We start from the raw sequence: 27,971 nt of genomic DNA on the forward strand, positions 1-27,971 counted from the left end.
TGGCGTGGGCCGACTCGACGCCGAGCCTCAGCCCAACTCACAAACGGCCGAGCCAAACCCTAGGGTTGGCGTGGGCCAACTCAACACCGAGCCTCAGCCCAACACGTAAACGACCGAGCCAAACCCTAGGGTTGGCGTGGTCCGAATCAACGCCTTGGTCATCTACCTCGGCGTCGTCCGACTTGACGCCGAGCCTATGAATCATAAAATAGAAAGAATAAAGTATTAAAGACAGAGGTCTTCTAAACCTTTGGTATATGTTGCAATCCTATTTGCATGATTTAAATGAAAAATCTTTCTCAATGATTCCTCTTCTACTAACACGAGTTATACTAATAAGAGTAGACATGCTATATTTATGTTTGTATGTTTGTTCCTGCAGGAAAAACCGAATGTTGGTTCGATTTCAATCCCCTATTTTTAGAGAGAGTGAAATCATGTTTTTAGTTTGGGAATCAACCATAGTACATGAAACTTAGAGGTAGGTAAACTGTAATTTATGAAATAGCGAATGCACAACGATTACACTCACATCAAAACTAACAATGGCATGTCGCAAACTAAACCTAGCATGCCTTAGGGGATTGAAAGAAACAAGTGATACAGACATTGCAAAGGGTACACACTCACATGAAAACTAACAATGACATGTTGCAAACTAAACCTATCATGCCTTAGGAGATTGAAAAGAACAACTCATACAAGCATTCCACATTCGGATTGACTAACAAAGGTTGGTCCTAATAATGCTCCCACATATTGAACTAAGTTACGCCTTCCCCATAGTATCCTCCAGTTGACGGAGGCGGTGGCGGTGGAGAAGGAGGCCTGTCCTTCTTATGGTACGGGCACTCGCAGTACGGATTATTGCATAGTGCCTTCTCTGCATCATTGCTGTTATCGTTGTCCGATTTGTCCCTGTTACCACTTCCAGGGCCATACTCTAGGTCAAAGATGCATCCCTGTAGATATGTGATGTACTATTGATGGGGATAGATAGGAGGAGGGTCGACCCATCTAGTGAAGCCACAGTTATCTGGACAGCTTGAATCCTGAAAACCCATCTACCAATAAGTACTACTAGAAACCAAATGCAAATCTAAAAAAGGAGAGAGTTCAAAGGAAATACAAATCCTCACGGGCATCTGAAGAAACGACGGCCTCCACTGTCACAGTCGTTGTACATCTGCACAACGCAATCCAAACCGTGGCAGCATTTTGGCCAATCTTTAATGCGCTTGTCGTATGATCTAAGAGGTCTCTCATGGGTGAAGTCACTCTTCCTCTTCAAAGGAAATTCCTCTATTGATTCTTCAAAAGAATCATGACCCAGAGAACCCTCCCACACAATCGGAGGTCCCTTCCTCACCCCCTTTCCTCTCCCTCTGCCGAAACCCTTTCCACTCGAGGAACCTCCGCTCGACATTTGCTAAAAATTCCTCACAAACGATGCACGGCGCTGTTGCTTTGTAGGTTCCCATGCATAATTGGGACACATCCAGTACCTCTGTCTATATGTTTCCTCATCTTCAGAGATGTCTACCTTGCAAGGATCACCACAAAAGCACATTGGTCGAGGAACACCTTCAGGGAGAGGCTTTAGGTCGTAGGGATTTGCCCTCTGATGACCATAGCTACAATTGAAAGAATTTAGTCATATTAACGGAGAACTAAACCTAAACCTAGGGTTTTCTATTTGTTGCACAGATAATGAATAAACATTGGGATTACCTTGGAATACGAGCTTTACCACGCCTTTGCATCCTAACATTACGTAGAAAAAAATCAATCCAAAGTACCTTGCAACGAATGTAAAGCTACTAACACTAAATCACCATACCTCCCAAATAAGCTTTTCATTACAAACCCTAAACAAATTTGAATCCCAACAAACACAAAATTTAACTCAATGATTATAAACCATAACATATACAACAACAACAACAGCAACAACCATATATTTGGGTCATTCAATCATTTGAACCACCATACATTGCACGAATGACATGAACATAAACCAAACATATAATGCCAAGTTCAAAAACAAACGAATCTAAATGGATGAAATGAAAGAGGGGAAAGAGGAGTACCTTGGCAAAACGTCTTGGTCATAAAAAATTAAAATGTAATGACCAACAAATAAATAAAATACATACTAACCCTAATGACCAACAAATAACTAACCCTAATGACACCTACAATAAACAAAGAACCATAATGACCAAATAACTAGAAATCAAACTAACCTAACATGTTCAGCACATAAAACAGTTAAACAACAATGCACTCAATCATCCTAAGCCATACATTTTGCAAATGCAAACACAAATATACCAAAACACCATACACCCATGATTCCACATGATTAGAGACAATGCAAGCACATCTACGTGGATAGATTGGAGGAGGGGAGGGACCATTACCTCGAGGAAGCTTCGGAAGACAAGATCCGGGCACCTAGAGTCGCATTTAGGGGTTAGAGTTTCATGGGGGCCGTGGGGGATTTGGGAGCCGGCGGTCTTCAGAATTTGAGAGTCGTGGGGGAATGGAGGAGGGGAAGGAAGAAGAAGAAGGGGGCCTCGGGCTCAAGGGACCAGACCTCGGCGTTGAGTCGGGCCGTGCCGAGGTCTGGAGGCTCGGCGTTAAGTGACCCCACGCCGAGCTACTGGGCCACCGTGCGTTGTTGGGCCGCTTGGGCCATGCTCCGGAGGTGCCAATAGCTCAGCGCGCTGTCCAGCCGCGCCGAGGGTGGGCCCTTGGCGTTGGCTGCCACGACGCCGACGTCTGGGACCCCATGCGCCACCGTGTCGCCGACGACCCCGGTCGTTCGTGACGTGGCAATACCTCGGCGTCGTGTCACTCGACGCTGAGCCTCATATCTCGGCGTCATGTGCTAAGACGCCTAAAAATGGTCTATTTTCAGAAAATATTTTGGCGTAGGTATTTTTCTAAAAATTGTTTTCAAAAGAGACCAAAATACAAAAAATTCACGAGTTAAACATTCGTCCACGGCGGACGCCCCTGCCGGTGATCCGACGCCAAAAGCTGCGGTTCCTATCCGCTACTTCGGCTCTTTTCTGAGTCACGGCAGATTAAAAAAAATCACCCATCACCGTGACTCTCCGCGACCGGCTCCATACGGCTCCCGCATGGCGTGCTTGCCGCGCAAGGCCGTACCACCCAACTGCTGTTGTTGTCTCCACCGCGGGCACTGAGTGCGCCCTATCGCCGGGGCCGCATAGCCGTCCGCCCCACTGCCACCATCCTTCCGCTACCGCACAACCGGGATCCCGTTGTGCAGTGCTCCGCCCGCCTGGATGCCATGTTTTGCTGAAAAGCATGTTGCAAGCGTATGTTTCGAGTGTTTCAGATGTATGTTGCAAGTGTTTCAGATGGATGTTTTAAAAGTAGATCAGGTTATTGCATATGTTGCATTTGTTGTACACATATGTTGCAAAGGTTTGTTACCAATGTTTCGTCTATGTTTTCCGAACGTATGTTGCAAAGTGTGTTTATCTAGATGTTGCGTATGGTCACAATGGTTTTCAAGTGTTTTCTTCAAGTGTTTCAGAAGCATGTTCCAAGTGTTTCATTTGGCTTCGGACATATGTTGCAACTGTTGTATTTAGATGTTTCAAAAGCAGATCGGGTGTGTCCTCGTCTTCTACTGCATCGTCTCGGTGTGTCCTCCCGACGCTGGCAGGGCATCCATACGACGTCGCGGCCGGGTCCTTCCGAATCGAAGGCACCGCCCCCTTCCCCTCTTGTCGCTCGGGCGGCGCAGGCTACACGTGGAGCGCGCGAACACAGAGTTCAGCGCACAGGCGTCCATCCATAGCACTGCTGGCGTCCATCCATAGCACTGCTGCTAGTAAATTGGCTAATAGTATGTATGCCAAAGACTTTGGAGGACTTGGGATGACAGATATAATCATATAAACAAATTTAACAGAGCCTGCGTCTTCATTGCCTTTAGCCAGAATGGACAAAAAAAAGAGGAACTCTAGATTGGAAACGGGAAGAAGGCAACGGGAAGAAGGCAAAATTCTAGCATCACACCTTGATTGATGGGAAAGCACCAAGGAACCTAGCGTCTCACCTCTTTCAACTTGTCAAAAAAAAAACACTTCAACAAGAGCTTGCAAATGACACATGGATCCAAACTTTGCAAGGCAAGATCGCCACAGCAAGCCAGATTGAATAATTCATCTCGCTCCCTCTAGATTCGAATACAGGGCCTACAAGTGCAGCCAGAGGTTGAAGATAAAATCTTTTGGAATGGATACCAGATGAGAAATACAACTCCAAATCGGCTTATAGAGCATAATTTTTGGGAACATACCGACGATACAAACAAACTACATTTGAAAGGCGCATGCGGAAAATAAATGCAAACTCTTCCATATAATCTTGAGCTTCTGGCCACATCACCATGCTTGTGCACTATGCAATGGCCCACTGGAGACCAGCTACCACCTATGCTTGGCCTGCACCTTTGCCCAAGCCGTCTGGAGCCCTGTTACCTCTTGGGGGCACTTTGCCACTCTTGATGTGGCGCAACATGCAAACTTCAACACTCCCTTCGCTCGATCCCCAAAGATCGCAACCAAGCTTTCAATGGTCTAGCTATCTACATAATGTGGAACCTTAGGAAAGAGCGAAATCGTAGAATTTTCGAGAATACTCACGCCACGACCCTCCAAGTCACGGGAAGGATCAAAGAAAATGTAGAATTCTACAAAAGGGCACATTGTATGCAAAATCAATAAGGACTAGGTTTAGTTTCTTATTGTTGGGGCTCCCTCGCTGGTTTGGGCATGCTTGTTTGGCTCTTTTCCCCTATATGTAAAACTCTTCATCTTAATTGATAAGTAGAGCTCCTGCCATTTGCGTAAAAAAAAAGAGATGGTACTTTCGTGAAGTAAACCACCTCATAAGCCAAAAATTTAGAACTATGAAATAATTATTTCACAATTATACAATTTAATGCTATCATGCAACTTATAAATTTATTATGTTGATTGCATAAATTAAGGATAATTGAATTATTATATATAATGTGAGTTGTTTGTTCAACCGTCAAATAATTATGTTCCATTGATGAGAATGAGATCATCTATGGGACAACATAATGTACTTTCTTCAGTGATTTTTTGTGTGAGACGCAATCACGCAAACTATGGGATTCCGGTGGTTTTGCGCAGTTTCACCGGGGAGGTACAGGTAATTTTATATGCAAGATTTCTCAGAGTTTTGCGCAGAGTGCATACAGATGGGTGTCAACTGTCAACTACTTAGCTGTCAAATTTCTTTTGCCTCTGGCTCCTCGATCTTTGCTTCTTCTGCAGAAGATGACGTTTCGTAATTCGTATGGCTTCTACGGTTCTGCAAATGTTGTGGTCGTACAAAGATACTATCATCCATCGTCGTGCAATTGAACTGAATGTACAGTCATGCAGCCGAACGACCACTATGGAAGTCCAGCAAAGCTGCAGAGCATCATCGCTGGCACGAGAAAGTACACACCACGATTATCGTCTTACATGTACTTTTGCATATATGTGACTGGAAACTTTCCTTCGCCCATGCTCGGGAGCCTGAAAACTTAATTATGTTTCACTATCTCACAATGTTAGTGGCAATGCTATATATTGTTTTACTACGATGTTTGCACAGATCGGATTTCATGGTACTGCTGCGCATACCCATTTTTCAGTTATTGCTAATCCTGTAAAATCGTTACAAAAACAGCAACACAACAATGTTTTAGTGAACTAATGCAGCTTTACAAGAGCAATTGCCCACATTTCATACATTGCAAAAGGACGAGACATGTCGCTGCAAGAGTGCAAGCAACAATATGACAACACGAGAACAGCGGTGGTTCAGATGGCTAGAATCGCTGGTGTGCATCCTGCCCGCCAGCGTTCGAAGCCTGGCTTCGACGCCAGTGTCTCACCCGGTGCAGATGTGCCACGATGGTCAAGTAACATGCCCATCACACTCGGAGTCTGATGATCTTCGAGTATCTCTCAGCTGCATTCGTTGTCTAGGTATAGTTGTAGGTTTGTTCGTATACTGTGTGTGTAAGGTGTGTATGTGGTGGTGGTGTGTGTCTGTATCCGAACAGATTCTACAGCTGTACTTAAGATGAGAGGCAAAAAAAAAAAAAAAACAATATGACAACACAGAGTAGTGCGATTATCATCATCATCGGCTGTACTTGCCGGTTTATGCTGTCTAAGCAAACACTTCCGTCAAGGATATCTGGCTCGTGGCTCCCAATCCTCGCCAGGAAGATCTCAGCGCGACAATCTGAAGGGGCCGTTAGGCCATTACACCAGCCGTGATGTCAATAGCACTTCCCTGATGGCTGATGCTGTTCTCTTCATATCCATCCTTGTTTCCTGAGGTGATCATAAGTTCTTGACCGCTTAAGCACCATGCTTATGACCATGCCTTAAGACCATTCTTGACCGCTTAAGGCCATGCAGCCATACAGTACCCCTCCATATGAATTTCACAATTTTCATCACCCCAAATGATCCTAGAACCTTGTAGAATTGGTACACGAGCAAATCTCCAGTGCTGCTTAGAATATGTTCCGATCGATTCACTTCTGCTTCAAAGTAGTTTGTCACCACCAAGGAACCTTAGTGAGTAAGTTGAGGTTTCACAACTGAAGTTGTCACCCAGAACCAAATCCCTTGTAGTGTGACTTGGCCTTGGCAACACAGAATATTGGCAAGAGGTAAAGGATCTATCACTTACAGTATCAAGCGGATAAGCAAGAGGTATGCACTTACCAAGCATTACATGAATGGGCTTATTCAGAAAGGTGGAAGAACAGCCATCCATGTCCGTAGCCTGTGTGCAGCACCACCTTGCTCTTGAGTGAGCCAATTCACCATCATGCTCTTGAGTTAGCCAATTCACCTCAGTCAGAGATCTGAACATCAAAAAGCTCGATCAGGGAGCAAGGGCATCATGTGCCATTACAATGACACACATGCGCTTGCATTTGAATATTGCCATCTTGCAGGTCTACTTTTTGGTCCATTCCAGAGGTATCAAACTTGCCAGACTGAGGCTGTAACATGGTTATTGGTTAATGTCAAAATATAGACAGTGAACGTGTAGTAAGAATTAAGATTGAAACATAGCGTTCATATATGCTTACCTTCTGAGCAGCTGCATAGCCATCAGAGTGTCTAGAACGCAGTACAGGTCATTCCACCCTGACATCAAATGTATTATGTTGGAATCCTGCCTCTTTTTATAGCTACAGCTCATCAGAATCAATACTTGGGATTATTTTCTTTAGTATATTGAATGTTGATGCAGGCATGCTACATTCTGAACTGAACTCCAGTAGCTCATTCTCAAGAACAGCAAACGCATCAGCAAATGCCTGTCATATACATCATAAAATGTATGAGTTCTCAAAACTGCAATTTGTTACCCATATATGTATTTATATGTCTGAACACAACAGGAGAATTATAACTAACCTTAATACATTGGTGAATGCGGAAACAATTCCTGCCCACATTGTTAGCAGGGCAAAGTGGATCATCTATGTGAATCGGGTCAATGCTGCAAAATCAAGCATATTCTCATAATTAAAACTTACAAAGTAGGTGACAGGAGTAAACGACATAAAATAGTAACATATATTTTATTACCTGTGCCCTCTTTCTCGATTCAAATAAATTCCACTTCCTTGGATGGAAATGCGCATATGGCGTGGATCAAATATGTTCCTGGCATTAAGATAACGAATTATATGTAACATACTTAATAGTAGCTGTTCCAAAAGAGAACAGAAGGCCCTATTGACATTCAGGGCTTCAGGCACACTGATGCAAATGTTTGGCCCCATGTCATTATTAAACACAGTGTTCAGGTGTATTTTCTTACCCAAAAAAGTACAAGAAATCCATCAAAAGGCTGCCCAGATTCTGCCAAATTACAAACATTATGGAAATGATTACAAGAATACAAAAAAATTAGACCACAAATAGAGCGGTAAACTCAAATATGGTGTTCATGATTCGCAACTTACTTGGTTAATAGGCCGACCAAGATGATGCTCATGCTGGAGAAAACGAACAATTAACAGCACCTACAAATAATATTAAAATTGAAGCTTTATTTTTCACAGGTCCTCTGAAAAATATCAAATATGACACCAGAGAAAAACTGGATCAGGTAATATGTCATCAATCAACATAATATGCTAACATGGAATTAATATAGGATAGTAAGTTTGAACTGAACTATCCAAATATCACATGCTATATGCAAATAGAAGTTCGCTGGATTGTGCTCTGCTTGTGTTTCACTGTTAGCCAATACAAATTTTAATATCTTTACAAGTAGAAAATCATCTCTAGAAAAGGATCAATCCAGACATCCATAGTTCAGATAAATTAACCCAACCATCGATAAACCCATGGTCAAAAATATAAAACCGTGATAAACCTACTAAACTTAGGGCCTGTTTGGTAAAACTCCCAGAGGACCTTCTAGGCTGAATCCATAAAGTGATTCTCTAAAATGAACTAGGAGGCTGGGAGCTAAACAAAAGGTAGCTTCTCCTGATTCCCTCCACGCAAAGAATCGCTGTCTACATATGGTTTATCCTAATGGAACATAGAGAATCACTTTTGGCCATAGAATCACTTCTCTCAGAGAATCACTTCCCACAGAGAATCAGGGGGAGCTCTAGCAAACAGGCCCTTAAAAAGGTGTTTAATCATTATTACTAACTCGTAACTCTGATACTTATAGCGACCTGACAGAATACATAAGTCTGCATAATCTTATGACCTCATTTCTGCATAAGAAAGTTGTCCAATGCAAACACACTGTAAAAGCCATAAATTGTCAATGAAGCAAATGAAGGGCTATCTGGAAAAGTTACATACCAAACAGTAAGAGCTTAGACCACCTGAATAGGGGTGGTCCAAACTCCGGTCAGCCAAAAACTTCTTGAGAATCAAGGCAAGAGGTACAACCGCAGGAAATTGCTGGGTCAACTCACGTACCTGTAGAATTAACAATACAATAAGGTGGGCAAATAGGCTGGGAAATCCTGCATACTGCTTAGTAGTTCCATCTTGCAAAATTCTTGTGCATGTTGGTAAGCAATATATCATTATTCATTAGCAACAATGTGTGTGGTGCATGCATTATCTACTCATACCGTACCAAGCAGCTGGCTGGCCGATCATTCATACTGCTAACAACATAAAACCTGAAACAGATGACTCCTCACAGCAATATTGGAAAGCAGAAATCACTCTAAAAGTAACATGATTCTTATAATGTTTCTTATGTCATCATGATGATGTTTTGAGGCAACATGCATGTATGCACGTTGGTCACCACTTTGAAAAAAAAATACTCCACTTGTGAAAACACATAGATAACTTTATGTATGATTTTCATGATGGCATTGTTCATTTATAAAAATTATATGTGAACTGCAAATACATTTTAAATTAGCATCATGTTTTTCAGCAAAAACTACTGAACTAAAAATGCAATATCGCATAGGAGCTAGGGTAAAAGATAAAGGAACCATTTGTTTAGAATATACCAGAAATGGCAACATTGCATATAGCACACAGAATGTCAAAATAAGATGGTACTTAGATATATTCAACTGATAATCAACGTTACATTATGCATTTGCTTATGTCAGATGATTCCTGTAATGCTTATTACTAATTCCGTAACCCTCCAAAATATTCAAATGTTTGATACAAGTTAAATTTCTATTAGAATGAAAGACAGTATCAGCTACCAAACTGTGATCAACATTCAACAGGTCTAAACAAAATATTTGTATGAAGGCTAAACTTACAAGTAACATTTATGGAGACTAACTTATTTTCTAGAAAATATTCAGATAAACAATAGACTTCTGATTTACCAACTCAGTAGTCTGCAGTCCTGTGTGGGATGGCGATTTGAAACTTATATCAAGACGAATTGACTGCACAGTATCACAATCGTCCTTATTCAATTTTGAGCACACCAGCATGTTGCTGCCTTCTGAACTAGAGGTGTCAGACCGAGGAGGACTCCCTTGTTCCCCAAGCATGTTAACTGAATATTCTTGTGAGCCATCCAGTACTGAAGAATACTCATTGGACATATTTGTGTCACAGGGTACATCTGCTACAAGCATGATCACAGGTATCTGCAAATAATATAAGCATGAGGAAAATAGAATAGCTAATGAACTAGCAAAAGAAAGCCACTTACAGCTGTGTTTTCAACTGTTTTAAGGGAATCACTTCTAACCCAGTCCTGGTTTGTAAGACACCTTGCTGCATGCTGAAAGGAAAAAAGATTGTCCACGTAAAAAGAAAGCAAAATTTTGTCCTCAGAACATGCAAGCACATCCATCATGTGTCCTAACTCTTATGCAAACATCCACATGTAAGCCAAATGAATTACCTGTAGACATGTTTCCTTGATGCCATTACGGCCTTCCAAAATTCCAGCTTCTTTAATAGGTTCCTGAAAGCAACAATAAATTTAGTATCCACAATAATAAGGAGAAAAGATGCACCTGAACTAACTTGTTACACAATGTTATGCAACTCACCAGGTTTCGGACAGGAGGAAGAGAAACCACAAGATCAACATCACTAGTTGGAAGAGCCAAACCAGTGGCATTTGAGCCAAATAGATTTGTACGGGAGCGAGGCCACAGAACTTGCAAGCATCGTGTGACTCTTTTGACAGCCCAGTTTATATAGGGCCTCCTCACCAGATCAGCAGCAGCAACCTTGCAGTTTTAAAAATGGAATCAACATGTCCTTAGAAAAAAGGAACTTTTACTGACACAAATAAAGGCATGCCATGCAATTAGAAGTCAGAGAAGATAAGGATCCCATAACACACAAAGATGAATAGTGATGCCAAACCTAGAAGAAAAGGGGAGATACCTGCTTACAGAATTGATCTATTTCTTCATGTAGAGCATTGTGCATCAAAGAGAGGGATGCCTTGTGAGATGAACCATTTAGCATATCTAGTGGCTGTACAGGCAATGCCACATCTGGCTGCAAAAGTATATTTTAGAAAGACAGAAAAGTTGAATAAACAATCATTCTCACTATTGGGGAAGATTGAAACTAATCCTTACATGTTGATCACGAGATAGCTGTGAAATCTTAACTAGGTGGTCCTGCAAAACAGTATCCTCAATTGTTTGCACCAATGTACCAGAAGAAGTGCCCTTGTTACCCCATGAAGGCCATACAACTTCAGGACCATCCAAGCAAAACTGAGCCCTATGGAAAATTTTGTCTTCAGAAAATAAACCTCTCATCCCCCAATGTCGAGGACTTGAGCTGCCGGATCTAACAATAGGGAATCCTCGTTTTCTTGACTCTCCAGCAGGTGAAGGAGGTGGTGGCCTAGGTACACGAGGAACACTAAGTACTACTGGTGATGGAGGTCTTCTTAGAATAGGTATGTCCCTCCTTGTTGATGTTACGCATGGGCTCCTGTGATCATGACCACCCTTAATGTCAGATCTTGATGACCTTCGTGATATATTAGGGACAACTATCGGCCGCAGCATGGCATATGGCAATGTATCTGCCTTAACTACTTCACTGCCACAAGACACAGCCTTTGCAACTGAAGTTATTTTATCTTCAGGACTATCTTGCACGGAAGATGGAGAGGTCAGAGCTCCATTATTGATGTCATTCCCTGTTATCAAGTGAGCAGCTGGATCCAAAGATTCGTTTTGAGAACAGGATGGAGTGGAGGGTGGTGATGATACACCATTTGTGTATGCAGATGGAATACCATTAGCCACATCATCAACAACTCGTATAACATCAGCCTCATGCCAAGCCCAGGCACTATCATCTGAACTAAGAGATGGTGGCCTAGAAAAACCAGTTCCTGCATGTTCCGCAGGACTCCAGTACATCACACCTCCACCAAAGTATTGATTAATATCTCTTCCAGAATGTGCACGACTATCTGATTCTTCTTCAGAAAACCAGTAGCTTTCAGTATCATCCGCAACATCACTGTCGCTGCAAATACCCCCTCTTTGCACTAGTTGAGCAGGGAACCCTGACCAAGCAGAAGATTGCATCTGTGGGGTATACAATGGATCATAGCTTACAGCAGCGTTTTTACCATAACCTCTAAAAACAGGGGGCCAGTCAAAACTTAGCGGCACTGCTAGAGAAGGTAACATTTGATTGCATCCAGCATCAATTGGCGGATTCCTCACCTGATGGTTGGCAGGAAGAAAGGGTTGGCTAAATTGAGTTGGCCATTTGTAACCAACATCAAGATGCAACCTGTCTTCTGCAGCTGGACGCTGTTGCATTTGAGGAGATACAAAATGAGATGGTGTTACACTAGGCCATTCATATGACGTTCCTCCCGGTAGGTTCCTATTGTATACATAATATTCACCGCCACTATTTTTCATAACTCCACCATTTTCACTTATAGCACTTCGAAGCATGTCAGTAGGAATAACAGAAGGTAAAACTTTGTTCTTTGCCACTTCAGATTTATTATCCACATGTTTCTCATCACATTCAGTTTTTTCCTGTGCAGATCTTACCAAGGAGTCAACTGAACTTCCATCCAGATTAGTGGAAGAGACATCATTGCTTCTGGAAGGTAAACAAGAGGATGACTGAACCAAGGATTCACTTTGACTAATGTACGATGAGGCCTGCTCAGCCACATTGAAGGCATCATCAGCACTCTGAGAAAGTTCTGTAGCAACTGATGAGCAAACTCTAGGAGAATACAATTTGTCTTCAAGTTTTGTGCCCTTACTGGTGGCTATTACCTTTGTTCCATTAGATAAAATGGAAGAGTCAGAACAGCTAACTGCTTCAGAGATCTTGTTCTTGGAAGGATGGACATAAGATGGGTTATGAGGTGAGACATCAGCAGCTTCATGCGAGGCCTCTGCAGCACTGTGGGGAACAACTGTTTTCAATTTGGTAGATCTTGGGCTCTCAGGCCTCATCAGATTTGATAATCTTGTTTTCCCTTTGCGTTTGTTCTTCTTTTTATTACATTGATTTTTGCAACCATCCAACACGACAGTTTGCTCCTAAAACAGAACTCTCTCATAAGTCATGAATAAATGAACAACCAAACAAAACAGATTGGCCAAAATAATGCTTACAACCTTCATTGTTGGTACGATTTCCTTGTTAGGAGTTTTTTCAGATGGAGGTCCAGCAGCAGTGCCTTCAACAGATGGAGCACAATGGTTTGGTAAAGGCCTACAATTGCGACTATCTGAACTACTGCATCCATTATCCTGGAAAGAAGACCTTAGGTTAACTATAGATAACTTAATATACTCAGTGAAGCATAAAGTCCTATGCCTATGGCAATACTAAAGCAAGCTGAGCAACAAATCAACTATACCTTGGACGGCTTAGCAGATACTGTTAGCTTTTTCAAGGTGTTAGACTTCTTCTTTCCTTTCCGAGAACCTCCACTGGTCTTCTCAACATCCTTCTTTTTTGGAGCTCCATCTTCAATAAGTTCAAGATTTATACTTTCTGTAGACACTACCATGAGAAGCCCTTGTAATTTCATAAGTACATCACCAGCAGTAGTAGCAGCCGACACTAATGAACTGAAAAAGATTGCATCACCACCGCAGCAAGTAATGTTGCTCTTCAAACAGACTATCTCCTCGACTAGTTTCAGTCTTTTCAACTCTTTAGCAAATACAGGCTTCTTGCTACAAGACAGAATGTTTGTAACATCAATGGAAGAAGCACGATTCTTTCTGAATAAAGACTGCTGTGTACATTCACAAGATTTGTCTGCCACAAATGATCCTGGTTCACCTAAGCAGAAGCAGAAATTATCCCTTGAGGCACTATCTGATCCTTCAACCATCTCATTTGCCTGCAAGCTTGAGCTATTAGCATATTAGTATGGGCTCGAGGTGTAGAAACATGCTTTTGCATGCAAAAGTTTAGCAATTCTCTCCCAATCAGGGTGACAAAAAAAGCCTGTGTGGGATGACAAAGAGCCGATTGTTTGTTACGCAGCGACAGCATCAATATGATTGGGCTAACTTTGACACATCAAGATTCAAGGAAGACACAACTTCAAGAAAAACGAGGGGTCTCACATTTAATAAATAGAGGATAATTTCCAGAATCACACAGAAAATCATACAGATCACAAAGTAAACTACTTGCAATAAACATGCTGTAGTGACTATTATATAAAAGCACTCTTATAAATACTATTAAAACATTTAACCCACAATGCCTCAGAAATATATTCATTGGACCAAATGCCAGAAACAAGGCCCCTTTGCAATCTGGTATTCAGTTTTTTTATAACTTGTTAAAAAAGCATGATAGCGCTAACTCTGCTACGTAACAGTTATTCTGGATTCATTAGTTGATTTAAGACTATGCCGAAACTTCAGTTAGATAAAGCACGCAGATTTCATAAAACATCACTTGCCAAACAGTTTGAACATGTTAGTGCCTTTTGAGGAAAAGAAGGGTTTTTTTTTTCTCAGCAGAAACATAACACAATAGGCAACTTCTGTATGTCATTTCCAAAACAAGAGAAGAACCAATGCTTTAAAAATATATGTGAAATCCATCTTCATCATATTCCTGAACCAGGTGCTTTCATATTTCAGATACTTTTTGAAGAAGTTTCTTTGAAACCTACTAGATTGCCTTGCTTTTTTTTTATTTAAAGGAAAGGTGCACCTACATTTGCATAAATTAACGTCAATACAAGAAAAGGCAATTTGCTTCTATTTCCTATACAAGGGCCTATTATGAGATTAAGAAATATGATTTGTTTTCCCTAAACTGATTTTTAGAAATAAGATTGCAAGACTAGAGTATGCCATGTTATTTCTCTCACTTTTTCCATCCTTCCATCACCATCAACGGCCTTTCCACACATTTCTTACAATAAAATAGCTACCCCAAAATGCATCAGTATGGGATACACCACCCCTAATAAACACAAACCAGAGTTACTTGACTCATGAACATCTTAACTAAATCACGGGTTGACAATGTTCATGTATTCATGTAATAATAACAAATAAACATCTTATCCCAAACCATCTCACTTGAATTAAAATCATTGTAAAAGTTTATACGAAATTACAGATATGACTCTGAAATCTGGAGCTCACTTATGCAAATAAGGCATACAACTGTGAAATGCAACCCAAAAGTATTTGAAATCCATAATTGCCAGATTATATCAAAATGCAACACAGAAAGCATATTACCAGGGCAATTGCACCTTTCCCAAAGAATGCCCCCATGATCCTTGCTCTCATCCGAGGCTCCAGCCTCATCCACCAATCCACATATCCCTTCTCCCTCCAGAACGCGTTTGCAGCAAGCCCAGCCTTCTCCTTGACACCCTTCCCAATTCTCACCGCCTTCCTCCCTCCAACTCCCCCTCCCCCTGCCGCCGCCCACGACATTCGCAGTGCGATCTCCAACCTGTTGGCCAGAAACTCCTCGATCACGTAGTACCCCTTGGCATTAAGCCAGGGCAGCTCCGGGAAATCCTGGCACGCCAGCGCGGCCAGGTCCACTTCCCCCTCCCCGCAGCAGAGGAACCTCCCGCCAGAGATCTCGTCCATGGCCGCGACAAAGCCGTCGAGGTCAGCGAGGAAGGCTTCGGCGACGGTGATCGCGTCGGGGCACCGCGACGACGCGGGGGAGGAGGGGAAGAGGAGGATGTTGGCGAAGAGGAGCGCCTGCGCCCGGGAGCCCGCGGCGGCGCGGGCGAGGAGGCCCCGGGAGAGGCGCGAGAGGACGGTTGGCTCCTCGGCCCCGCGCGCGGAGGAGGTGGACGGGGACGAGGAGTGGAGGACGAAGAAGGAGGAGTGGCCGCGTAGGCGGAGGCGGCGGACCATGGAGAGCAGCGCGGCAGCCGCGGCGGGGGAGAGGAGGGAGGCGGCGGCCGCGGCGCGCGCGGCGGGGGAGAGCGAGGCGAGCCACCGGAGGATCGCGGCGCGCGGTGAGGAGGACGGGGAGGAGGCAGCGGCGGCGGCGGGGCTAGGGTTCGCCGCGGCGTGGTAGAGGGAGAGGTGCGCGGTGAGGGCGTCCATGAGCTCCTTCGTGGTGCGCGGCGCCGCGGAGGTGGACGCCATGCTGGAGAGCGGCCGCGTCGGTGCCGGTGGTTGGTCGGGACTCGGGAATGGGGAGGACCGGAGGAGTGGCCGCTGTGGTGGGCCTGGGCGCTCTCCCGGTTCCGGTCTTGCCGTCTTGGCTTGGTTTGCGGAGCAGCGGAGAGTTTTGCGTAGGAGTACGTAGATTTCTTAGTTTTTTCACATGAAGACACGTATGTTTTTTTTGCCATATAGTAACGACACTGACAGGTGTGGCTGGGCTGTCATTCTTTGTAATCTGTTGGCGACAGTTCTCGTTTACGCTTTATTCCCTTTTTATCGGCTTGTTGCTCTAGAATGAGCTCGGTTACATTCATAGTAGCATAACCTAAGCATATTCTTGGAAAGAAGCATAACTTCCATAACAATTTGTGGAGAAAGCAGCCTCACTTTTGGCTGAGACGTATAGGATGATCAAAACCAATTGACAAGCAAGTTTGCTAGTTAGACTTGTAGTTGAAAATGTGGCAATTTGCTGATCATCTCATCAGTTCCGAGAAGAAAATGACAAGTTCTTACTTCTTAATTAGAACATAGTTTCATGAAGTAGGAACCGTGGAATTTTCTCGTTCATCGAGCAATGAGACTTCACTCGACCAGAAGCTAGAAACTGAAAATGTTGCGCAGGCCTTTTAAGCTAATTACATTTTACTATAATTCACCATGAGTAAGTCACATGTCGTGTACCAAAACTCCGGCGGGTGAAGTAGAGTTAGTGTACACCAAGAATCCAAAATATGAACATCTTACAACAACAGATTTCACCCCTACAAGACTGTTTAGGCAGGGAGGGCGGCCGCCGGTGTGGCTGGGGGAACCCGGTTCTCAACAGGGATCTCCACAAACTCAGAAAGAATCGCCCGGAATTCGTCTCCGGTCAGTGTCTCCTTCTCAATGAGAACCTCAACGATTTTGTCAATGGCCTCCCTGTTGTTTCTAATGTGCCTCAGAGCGATCTCGTAGGCCTCATCTGACAACTGCTTCACAGCCGAATCGATGTCCTCCGCAAGCTTCTCTGACATGGAGTTCCTTGCCATCATTCTCATGATGACGTCCCCACTCTGTGCTCCACCCTCCATGAGAGACCATGGACCAATTTGAGACATACCAAATGTTACGACCATCTGCAGAACCATTGTGATCTCAGTATAATTGGCAACAAAGATCAGTAGTACTAAAGCATTGAGACAAGATATCTACAGATTGCTGTCAATTCTAGCAGACTCTACCAATGTGATTTTGCAGCATAGTTTGGTTCTTAGAATTCATATAGTCATCAGTTGTAAATGACAAACCACAAAATGGTTTCGTGATGACTTGCAAAATTCTTTGCAAACATTAACATTTACATTGACAAAATTGCAATGCAAAAGGAAGTATACCTGCTTGGCTAAGCCAGTAATTTGCTGCAAGTCACCAGCAGCTCCAGTGGTCACCTCAGGCTCTCCAAATATGACTTCCTCAGCAGCTCTACCACCAAGGCCGCCAACAATTCTGGCAAAAAGTTGCTGCCTGGAGATGAGTGTTGGGTCATCCATCGGGATAAACCACGTAAGACCACGAGCTTGACCCCTTGGAACTAAGGTAACCTTTTGGACAGGATCATGGCCAGGTGTCAAAGTTCTGCAAAGAGATTTCCACAAAAGAATGAGATTGCGTACAAATTTGGCATGGAATGGTTACAAAGGGAATGACATACAAAGGCACTCCAATAACTCAAAAGTGAAGCTGCAGATACAGCATGCTTTTCAGAGGGGAACATAGAAACAGAAAAGTAGCCACTTAGTACATCACAGCAATGGGCTAAGCATTAAATGTTAAGACAAAGTCATACTCTATTTCAACATCAAATAATTTCCCTGTCATCCAATTACCAGACCATTTTAGATAGAAATTTAGCTAGCCAACTTTAGAAACCATATTAGCACATGTACGCACCTAATTAATTGAAATATCTTAGAAATACTTAGAATGCACATCAGGATATCTGAGAAAACAATCAAAACCTAAAGTAACCCAGTCACGTTCCAATGTTTAAGGCAAAGGAGAAAAAGATCTGCAAAGAGGAAGATTCATCTCTTACCCGCAAATTGCATGCCCAACTTCATGGTAAGCAACAAGACTTTTGCTCTTCCCGTCCGTCATCACAGTCCCTTCCATACCAGCCACAATTCTGTCAATAGAATCATCAATCTCTTTTGAAGAAATTGCTGTCCTCCCCCGTCGTCCAGCCAGAATGGCTGCTTCATTCAGAAGGTTTGCCAAGTCTGCTCCACTGAACCCAGGTGTTCTCATTGCTATGACATCAAGAGAAACATCAGAATCAAACTTCTTGTTGCTACCATGCACTTTTAGAATCTCTGTCCTCCCACGTACATCAGGAACATCGACAGACACCTGTGTAAGAATTACAAGGCATACCCAAAATGTTAAGAACCCCAAATATTTCTGGTTAAGATCTAAATAGCATTCAGGTACTGAATGAAAGATGAACCAAGCTGAACTAAATGGATCAGCCGAGTAATCTACAAGTGAAACAAAGTGGATATTGAACCTTTGGCTACAAAATGATTAGACTTCATTTTTGCACGCAAGCAATAGACATTAGAGAACTTTACTAAGACGGAACAAACAAATATAAATACATTGACAGATAGAATCCAACAAAAAAAAAAAACCAACCTGTCTGTCAAAGCGCCCAGGTCTAAGTAAAGCGGAATCCAAGATGTCAGCTCGGTTAGTGGCAGCAATAACAATAATTCCAGTGTTGCCCTCAAAACCATCCATCTCAGTCAGTAGCTGATTGAGAGTCTGCTCCCTTTCATCATTTCCACCACCAATACCTGTACCTCTTTGCCTTCCAACAGCATCAATTTCATCAACAAACACTATGCAAGGAGCGTTCTCCTTGGCCTTCTTGAAAAGGTCACGAACTCGGGAAGCACCAACACCAACAAACATCTCCACAAACTCAGAACCTGAAATTGAGAAAAATGGCACGCCAGCCTCTCCTGCAATTGCCTTGGCAAGCAAAGTTTTACCAGTCCCAGGAGGACCGACAAGCAGAACACCTTTAGGAATGCGAGCACCAACAGCAGTGAACCTTTCAGGTTTCTTCAAGAACTCAACCACCTCCATGAAGTCTTGCTTCGCTTCATCGACGCCAGCAACATCATCAAATGTAACACCAGTGTTGGGTTCCATCTGAAACTTGGCCCTAGATTGACCAAAACCAAGGGGAAAGCCAGGACCATTGGGTCCACCAAGGCCACCTTGTGCCCTTCTTGACAGTAAAAATAGACCACCGATAAGGATAAGCGGGAATGCCAAATTTCCAATAAGGTTGAACAGAAGAGAACCAGAGTCCTCCTGGTTGCTGTGAGCAGCAAAATCAATGTTCTTCTCCCTCAACTTCTGAAGAAGCTCCTGGCTTAGACCAGGAAGCTGCACACGGACTCTTTGCACGCGGTTGCCAAGCTCAGGAGAAATGGCCTCCACGATAGCAATTGTCCCGTTCTCAAACAAATCAACCTTCTTCACTCTATCCTTGTCAAGATACTCAAGGAACCTCGAATAAGACATCCTCGAGGACGAGATGCCCTGCTCATCAGCGAGAGCTTTCTTAGCGCCCAACAAGGTGGGCAGTCCAACTCCGAGGTTCCCAAGCGCAAGTTTTAGGAACTTCCTTCTGGCATCGCTGGTTTTGTGCTCCAAGGAAGCGGTCACTGACACTGGCCTTTGTGTAACACCACTCGATGTAAGTGCTGAGAAGGGAAGCACCCCCTTTGCCGCAAGACTCATGGATGGCGGCGCCATCTTTGCTCACTGAAAAGTCGAGGGACATCTCGTCAATGAGTGTAAAGAATAATTGTTGCAAAGAAAAAAAAAAGAGTTCATCCAGGAGCTTAGTCTATCGTTCTAGATCATCAATTCAATTTAATTAAACAGGCACGGGCGCGGTTCAAGTCTTTACTAAAGAGTATATGGAAAATCTCCTTAGAGAACAACAGGATGTAAAAGTGCTTTGGAGTAAGTAAACAAAACAAAAATATGATTCACAAGAGAGTTTCTATTGAAGAACTGCAGGTACTTCCACAGGCTACAAGCGCCCAAACCATTAAATTCCTTACTCCAGCCTGCTAAAGTATGATCCTTAGTATACAGTAGCCTGTCATACCTCGTCCGTGGAAATCGACAAACTAATTCAACAGAAGAAGCTTATAAAAGATTCCGCTAGCCTACTGGCAAATCCTAGATTAGCTCCACGCACCGACACTCCTACCTCACCCCCTATCTTCAAGCTAAAGGAGTCTAAACGAAGTCTAACCACACACGCTCCAGAGCACGCTCCCATCACAACTCACAAGCAAGCAAGATAAAAGCAACTTGACAGACCCCAATCCGACAACACTAGACTGGATTCAAATTCAAGCAACCGGTAGCTGAATCAGTTACCAAAACGCACAAATCGAAGACAAGCACGCACCTGTGTGAACCGGAGCCGGGAGGGGGGAGGAGGAGGGGAAGGGAGCGAAGCTGAGGAACTATCGGGGGATGGAGGAGGGAGCGAGCGGAGTGTATAAGTAGGCGAGCACACTGGCGGGCGAGGCGAACGGGCGCAGATTTTTCTCCCCCTCACCGCCGCTTGTCTGCACTCGTCAGGCTCCCCCGCTCCGGTGCGCGGTTGCGTGGGGATTGTCTCGGGGGGAAGGGAAGGGAACGGGGGTGCGGCGGGGATGGGGCGACGTGGGCGGCTCGGCGGCCACAGCGTCGATAAGGAAGAGATGAGCCCACATCAGTACATCACATAGACGGGGTTGTAGTAGGCGACTAGCCCAGGTGTTGAGGCGGGTGAAATATCCGGAATTCCTCCTGGGCCAAGTGCAAAATCTCGGGGTTTTGGGGTGCGGATTTTGTGGCCAAAGACCAAAGGGATTGGAGTTTGGGTTTTTTCTTCTGTCGTGGCTGCCGAACTCACGTAGGATCGGAAGGAGAACCACGGCAAAGGGCCAGTGGCTGGTAGCAGCATTAGCTGTTTGTAACCCAGCCGCCCATTTGGCCATTTCTTATGTATGGCTTCCAGGCGAATTCATGATTTCACATTGCAACTTCTCTATGTTTGGGTGGCATTAAGCCACTCCATGTGGTGCACCCATGCAGGGTCTGAGGACCGCGTATCAGTTAACCGCCACGACATCAGTGTACATTTCTCCACGTGCACCACACAATCCACGAAAGTGTGGATTGATTGGCACTGGGAGTGAGAGCGAGAGAGGACGGTTTTATATGTCCTCATGACTCATGTTGATCTCATAGCGAGGAGGGGGAGCGAAAGCGAATGCTACTTGCTACATGAACAATAACAACGCAGTATTGCCATCGGCCTCAGCCCCTCGGATGTACAGCAGTAATGGAGAGGATAACGTCCCGACGTCCGGACGCTGTAACATCCTCAGTGTTACACTTTAGTCAACTACTGAATCATATCATGAGCATTATGTTTATATAATAATGCATGTGATAGAAGATGTTGATAAATTTCTGGTAGCCTAAAATAATCAATAAAAATGTTAAATGAATGTTGAGTTAATAGCTCATGTATATCAAGTAGGGTTGAAAATCAATTTTTATTAAGCGAAAATACTATAGAACATGTGTGTGATACTTAAATAAAGTTTAAAGTACAAACTTTGTAGATGATAATGTGACTCTTGCTATAGAAAAATAATATGACTAGCTAGTATTTCTAATGGCTTAGAAATGAAACTTGAAGTCAAATTCAGTTCAAGATTTGGAAAAAAAATTAAGTTTGAAAATTGTGTGACAATGCCATGTTGGCGAATTAATTCTGGAAAATCTGGCTAAAGGTCAATGCCGTGTTTTTACTCCTTATGGTAGATTGATGTGCCATCGTTAACATGGTCGAGGTAGATTAGCTTCAACTGGGTTAGGTTAGTTTTTAGACGCGCTTTAAAATTCGTGCCTAACACGCGTTTGGCCATTTGGCCGTGAGTGCGTGGTCACCGTGTTCGGTGCGCGCCGTGGCTGCCTCTGGCCACGCGCATGTGTGGGCAGGCTAATGGTGGGCGCCCTCAGCCTAGCTACGGCGTGGCCGTGGCTTAGCCACCTTCGACTGCGACGCCTGTTGCTGGCCGTGCGCTACTGCCCCCGCTGCTGCCCTTCTTGTCATCGCACACGTGGGCTTGTCCCTGCTGCTGGCGTCTGCACGTCCACGCTCTCTGCAATCCTGTGCCGCTGCCTGGCCCTGTCCGATGGCACTGTCTCTGCCACGTGTGCGCTACCGGCCAGGCCGTGCGTGGGGCCAAGCCGGAGTCGCGACGGCCTTCGTCTTGCCGACGTGGCAATCCTTCCGCCGCTCGATTCACCTACTCGCCGAGCCGCTACCTGCCTCCGTAGTCACGTCGCACTAATGTTCATGTCGCGGTGTCACTGTCTCCCTCGCTTCATTAACACAGCCTCGATCGAAGCAGGCATAGCCTTGAAGAGCTACCGCCCCGCCTGCCCTTGTCGCTGATAGAATCGCCCGCCTCGCACGACAATATTTTATTCACATAGTTTTATATTATTTTCAGGGGTTATCTAATTAATTTGAAATGCTTAATATTGTAAGATATAAACTTATAGAAATTTTTATGATAAATTGGTAATAGTGTTGGCTCTAAAACTTTCACAGTAAATTCCTAACATTATTAGACGTTCACTGTAATTTTTGTAGCTCTATAATAATTAGTTTTCTAAGGTAGCTAAATGAGCCCTAGTTCAAAAATATATATTTAATTAATAAAATGCCAAAACACTTTGAAATTTTAGAACTAAAATATTTTTCCGGAGACAAAGCCTTACTTGACGACGTGGATACATAGACGAGTATGTTAGTTATTAAAGCTAGCCCGTTAGCTTGCGGAGAGAAATCGTATTTTAGAGTTGCAGTTGCCGTTGATTATTTATGTCTCTGCATTGAGTCCACGTATATCATAATAGGAACAACGATGGATCATGAAGTCGACTGAAGTAGCAGAAAAGATGGTGCCTTGATGATCGTGTCACCATGATGGGATGCTAACTTTTAGTTATATCTTACACAGGCAAGCCCTGGTGCATAACCCCTATTATTCTGCACTTTATTTTATGCTTATGCATTAAGTTCTGAGGAGTTGAATGAAACCCACTAACCCACTTGGGTGTGTGTGTGTGTATATATATATATCCTATGAGTCCTAGCATGTCAGGATCGTGTAGATTGTTATGCTATAGGATCCGGTAGAATTCGAGTGATTGTCTATCATTCGCGAGTGATAGGAAAGATATTAGTGTTGTTATTATATTACTATCACCTAGAATATATATGAATGATAATTGAAGACTAGACGGAATAGTACTTTGGATCTAGACTTGGTTAAGCATTCGAGCGAGGCTCGGATTGCACTTGTTCCGCCTGGGTCGATTGTGGACCGTCCATTGTTGTGGATGGTAGTCAGGTCACAGACTTATTATCCTGAGCACATACTTGCTTATGAGAGCAGGAAGGCTCGTTACGCTCTTGTTGCGGGTTTTGGCCCTTTTCGGACCGACTGATCGATGGCGGCGAAAGGTGAAGGTCTAAGCACCATATTAAGACCGGGTCTCAAGTGTGGTGGCTTGGAGTCCAAGTTTGGACGGAGACCTAGACCCCACGACAGGAGTGGAATGGGTTAGTCTTACTTGTGCCTGGGGCGCAAGTGGGGTGTGTGTTTTGGGGTATCCAGCTGGGATACATTGGTTTGTGAATCGCCGTTTCTATAAGACGGTACCGACTTGGCTGTGGTTTAGCACCGTAGTAAGAACTAGAATATAAAAGATGATAAAATGTTTCTGATTGCTCACCACCTGCTTGAAAGTAGCATAGGTGCTTACATAGAATGGTTAGTTAATGAACCAATGATGACTACTAATAAAATTGACTATAAGGATGCACGTTTAGTAATGCTTCCGCAGATGCAATAACCCATAAGCCAGATAGCCTTGCATATCCTTGGAGTCTTTTGTTTTTCTCCTGTCGGGTAAGTCTTGCTGAGTACAATCGAGTACTTAGGGTTTTATTCCCCCTGTTGCAGGCGATCAGAGGATACTTAGAGCTGACTCTTGTGTGTGGTAACCTCCTGGTAGGCTCAGAGAGGATTTCTTTCACACTACGACCGTAGTGTTTATTTATAACCCTCACAAATGGTTTTTATAAGAAAAGATGTAAAATCTGCTAGCAGCTCTTATATAAAAATGCCCACTATGTTAATGCTCCACCATGTCATTAAATTAATTCTACTTCCTTGGTAACTTCTGATAACATTGTTATATTCCGCTATTATAATCAATTTAGGTAATATTCTGTTACTGTAATAAAGTGATGTAAGAAATGACTTAAGAATGTTGTAAGCTTTATTCTCTCATTTGTGATCCTAATGAAAAAATATGGATTTTCGAGTTCTCCCTTGTGGTGTTCTCGATGGAACTGCGTAGTTTAGTGTCCTCTCTTGAGTACTTAGTGTCTAATGGAAGAGAAGTACTCCTAGGAGGCATTAGATTAGGTGGTTCTGCCATAGACGCCCACATGTGCTAGCTTATTTTCCTGCACCATGTTTCCCGTGCTGGCTCATTACGCATGCCCATGCGGGGCCTGTGTCGCTCAGATGTCTCCCATGCCACTTGACCGCATGTGAGGATCATTTGCTCGTACGTCGGTGCCCCCTGACTCTATGAATAGCATAAAACACGTGCAACATAAAACACTTGAATGCAACATATATCTAAAATAGATGAAACATCTAGAACATAGACTTGCAACATATGTGTGAAAACATATACAACATCTGTTTGGAAACAGATAAAACATTTTGAACAAACGCTTGCAACATGCCTCTAAAATACTTACAACATATGCAACATGTGCAACAACCCCCGATCTACTTTTGTAATATCAATATGAAACAATTGCAACATACATCTGAAATGCCTAAAACACTCGAAACATACATATGCAATATAGGGGAGGGGAATATTGGGTTGGTCGATTCTAATCGTTGGGGTCGGAGACGGCAGTGAGCGGCTACGCGCGAGTACCACTGCCACCAGGGGTGAGGACCGCCATGGCCACGGGTGTAGGGGGAGCTCAGTGTAACACCCCTGGTGTTACGAGTTTGCTTAGCACCAAAATTTAGGACCGAGAAGGATTAGCTTAACAAGTTTCTGGGTTTAAAAAATGTATAACGCACATGAGGCGAAAAATAATTTCTAGGAACAAGGATCAAACATAACTTGTATTTAGTACTTAAATAAAAATTGAAGTACAAGTTTAGTAGATGGAAATGCAACTTTACCTTTTGGAAAATATATGTTAAGTAGTGTTTTGGGAGCTCAAAAATCAAATTTGACATTAAGATGAGCTCTTTTCGTTAAGTCGGCAAACACCTGAACTATTGTTAAAATACCATTTTTGGCGAATTATATTGAGTAAAATAGTTAAATGGTGCTTAAATATTTTGCTCCTACGGATTAGTATAAGATATGGACTATTGCATGAAGTATTTGTTGGTTGAAGTTAACAAGGTTGAGATCTATTAAAAATTGAGACAAGAGTTAATGATTACTTAGCCTCAAATGAAATCCTTAACTTTCCTAAGTATGGAAAAGTAGTAAGACAATGCTATTTTGATATTTAATTTCTAACAAAAATGTTTAAACACTAGCTACATGTTTTGGTATTGTTGATTGCATCAAAATGAGTACACGAGCATGGTTGAAAGCTCTAGTTTGGTTTTGGTGAATTGATGAAACCCTAAATGCTAACCTAGTTTATCAAGTGATCATGAGATAGGTAGCACACTCTAAGTGATGAAGCAAATGAAGATCATAGCATGATGATGATGATACCATGATGATGATCAAGTGCTTGGACTTGGGAAGAAGAAAGAGAAAAACAAAAAGCTCAAGGCAAAGGTATAAACCATAGGAGCTATTTTGTTTTGGTGATCAAGACACTTAGAGAGTGTGATCACATTTAGGATTGATAGCCGTACTATTAAGAGGAGTGAAACTCGTATCGGAATACGGTTATCAAAGTGCCACTAGATGCTCTAACTCATTGCATATGCATTTAGGATATAGTGGAGAACTAACACCCTTGAAAATATTTGTGAAAATATGCTAACACATGTGCATAAGGTGATACACTTGGTGGTTGGCACATTTGAGCAAGGGTAAAGAAGTTAGAGGTGAAATGGAGTTGGTCGCAATGATGATGGCGTCGATCAAAGGACCGGACGCTGGGTCGCTCAGCGACCGGACGCTGAAGGGTTGTGTCCGGTCGTGTTTTCGGTCGGCACAGTAATTAGGGTTAAGCACCGAACGCTGGGCTGTGTCCGGTCAAGCATGACCGGACGTGTTCGGTCTGCAAAAACATGTTTTGGACCCTTACTGTAAACGACCGGACGCTGAGGGTTCAACGTCCGGTCAACTCTATCGGAGCATCCGATCAACATTTCGACCATTGAAATCAAACGTTCACTGTTGAATGCAGGAGACGCGTGGCCGCCATCGGGCGACCGGACGCTGAGGGGTAGCGTCCGGTCAATTGGACTAGAGCGTCTGGTCACCCCGCACTGTACCCAGTGAAGGGGTACAACGACTCTATCTCGTGGGGGCTTCTATTTAAGCCCCATGGCCGGTTCAAGCTCACTCTTATGGCCATTTGCATTGACATAGCAATCTTATGAGCTTAGCCAAAGCCCTCCCACTCATCTCCATCATTGATTCATCATCTTAGTGAGATTAGGAGTGAATCTAAGTGCATTGCTTGAGCGTTTGCATCTAGAGGCACTTGATGTTCGTGTTTCGCTGTGGATTTTGCTTGTTACTCTTGGTGGTTGCTGCCACCTAGATGACTTGGAGCAGCGAGGATCATTAGAGTGGTGATTGTCTCTGGCTCCGATCGTGGTGATTGTGAGGGGTTCTTGACCTTTCCCTGGCGGAGCGCCAAAAGGTACTCTAGTGGATTACCTGTGGCTTGTGTGATCCTCATCTTGTGTTGGTTGTGCGGCACCCTATTGAGGGTTTGGCGTGTGATGCCAATTAGCGTGTGAACCTCCAAGTGAGTAAATCGCCACAACGAGGACTAGCTTGCCGGCAAACAAGTGAACCTCGATAAAAATCATTGTGTTCATCATTGATTCCAAGGTGATTGGTCTTCATTGTGATTCATCTTTGTCATTGATTGGTTTTTCATCTACACAGTGGTATAATCTTCTTGATCACTCTCTTTACTTTACCGCAAACTAGTTGACAAGTTCTTTAGTGTAGCTAGTTGTGAGAGCTTGCTTGCTTGGTTGGTGTGGCTCTTTAGTTAGCCTTTGAGAGCACACTAATATAGGATAGTGTCATAGCTCTTGTGTGAATTGACACTATCTAAAATAGAATTATGGTAGGTGGCTTGCATTTTTGAGTAGACTAGCGCAACACTTGCTTCACCTCATAATTGTCTAACCATTTTGTTAAGTGTTGTTGTAGAAATTTTATTAGGCTATTCACCCTCCCCCTCTAGCCATTAGGACCTTTTAAGTGGTATCGGAGCCGAGGTCACCGTTATTTTAGGCTTAACAACCTTCGGTGTTAAAATGGCTCAAATCAACAATACCAAGAAGCCACCCCAATTTGATAGCTCAAATTATTCTTATTGGAAGTCAAAGATGACCATACATATCAAGTCAATCAATAGAAAGGT

General features: G+C 43.4%; 2 protein-coding genes and 1 pseudogene across 9 annotated transcripts; 1 reads left to right on the top strand and 2 right to left on the bottom strand.

Annotated features, from left to right (window-relative positions):
- LOC136521943 (polyubiquitin-like) overlaps positions 1 to 27,971 on the top strand; it is a 256,415-nt pseudogene that overhangs the window by 108,576 nt on the left and 119,868 nt on the right.
- Positions 5,574 to 16,306, bottom strand: LOC136521934 (uncharacterized). Of its 8 annotated transcripts, none has more exons than XM_066515716.1 (18): positions 15,308 to 16,306; positions 13,632 to 13,938; positions 13,447 to 13,556; positions 13,202 to 13,336; positions 11,165 to 13,123; positions 10,965 to 11,081; positions 10,622 to 10,804; positions 10,471 to 10,533; positions 10,276 to 10,347; positions 9,941 to 10,210; positions 8,931 to 9,050; positions 8,066 to 8,125; positions 7,921 to 7,961; positions 7,686 to 7,763; positions 7,512 to 7,596; positions 7,181 to 7,411; positions 6,807 to 7,090; positions 5,574 to 6,619 (listed from the first exon to the last, which is right to left on the bottom strand). In XM_066515716.1, the coding sequence occupies exons 1-16, from the start codon at positions 16,181 to 16,183 to the stop codon at positions 7,283 to 7,285; spliced, it is 4,605 nt and encodes a 1,534-aa protein (XP_066371813.1). In that variant the 5' UTR covers positions 16,184 to 16,306; the 3' UTR covers positions 5,574 to 6,619; positions 6,807 to 7,090; positions 7,181 to 7,282. The 8 variants fall into 8 exon arrangements, with proteins under 8 accessions (XP_066371813.1, XP_066371814.1, XP_066371809.1 ...); XM_066515717.1 differs by having other exon boundaries at positions 11,165 to 12,733; positions 12,854 to 13,123; positions 13,447 to 13,938; XM_066515712.1 differs by having other exon boundaries at positions 13,447 to 13,938.
- Positions 16,705 to 20,976, bottom strand: LOC136521941 (ATP-dependent zinc metalloprotease FTSH 2, chloroplastic). Its single transcript, XM_066515727.1, has 5 exons — positions 20,688 to 20,976; positions 18,884 to 20,026; positions 18,285 to 18,598; positions 17,584 to 17,824; positions 16,705 to 17,325 (listed from the first exon to the last, which is right to left on the bottom strand). Exons 2-5 carry the CDS (start codon positions 20,015 to 20,017, stop codon positions 16,981 to 16,983), a joined length of 2,034 nt encoding a protein of 677 aa, XP_066371824.1. The 5' UTR covers positions 20,018 to 20,026; positions 20,688 to 20,976; the 3' UTR covers positions 16,705 to 16,980.

This window comes from Miscanthus floridulus, chromosome 18, assembly GCF_019320115.1.
Source record: "Miscanthus floridulus cultivar M001 chromosome 18, ASM1932011v1, whole genome shotgun sequence".
Lineage (NCBI taxonomy): Eukaryota > Viridiplantae > Streptophyta > Magnoliopsida > Poales > Poaceae > Miscanthus > Miscanthus floridulus.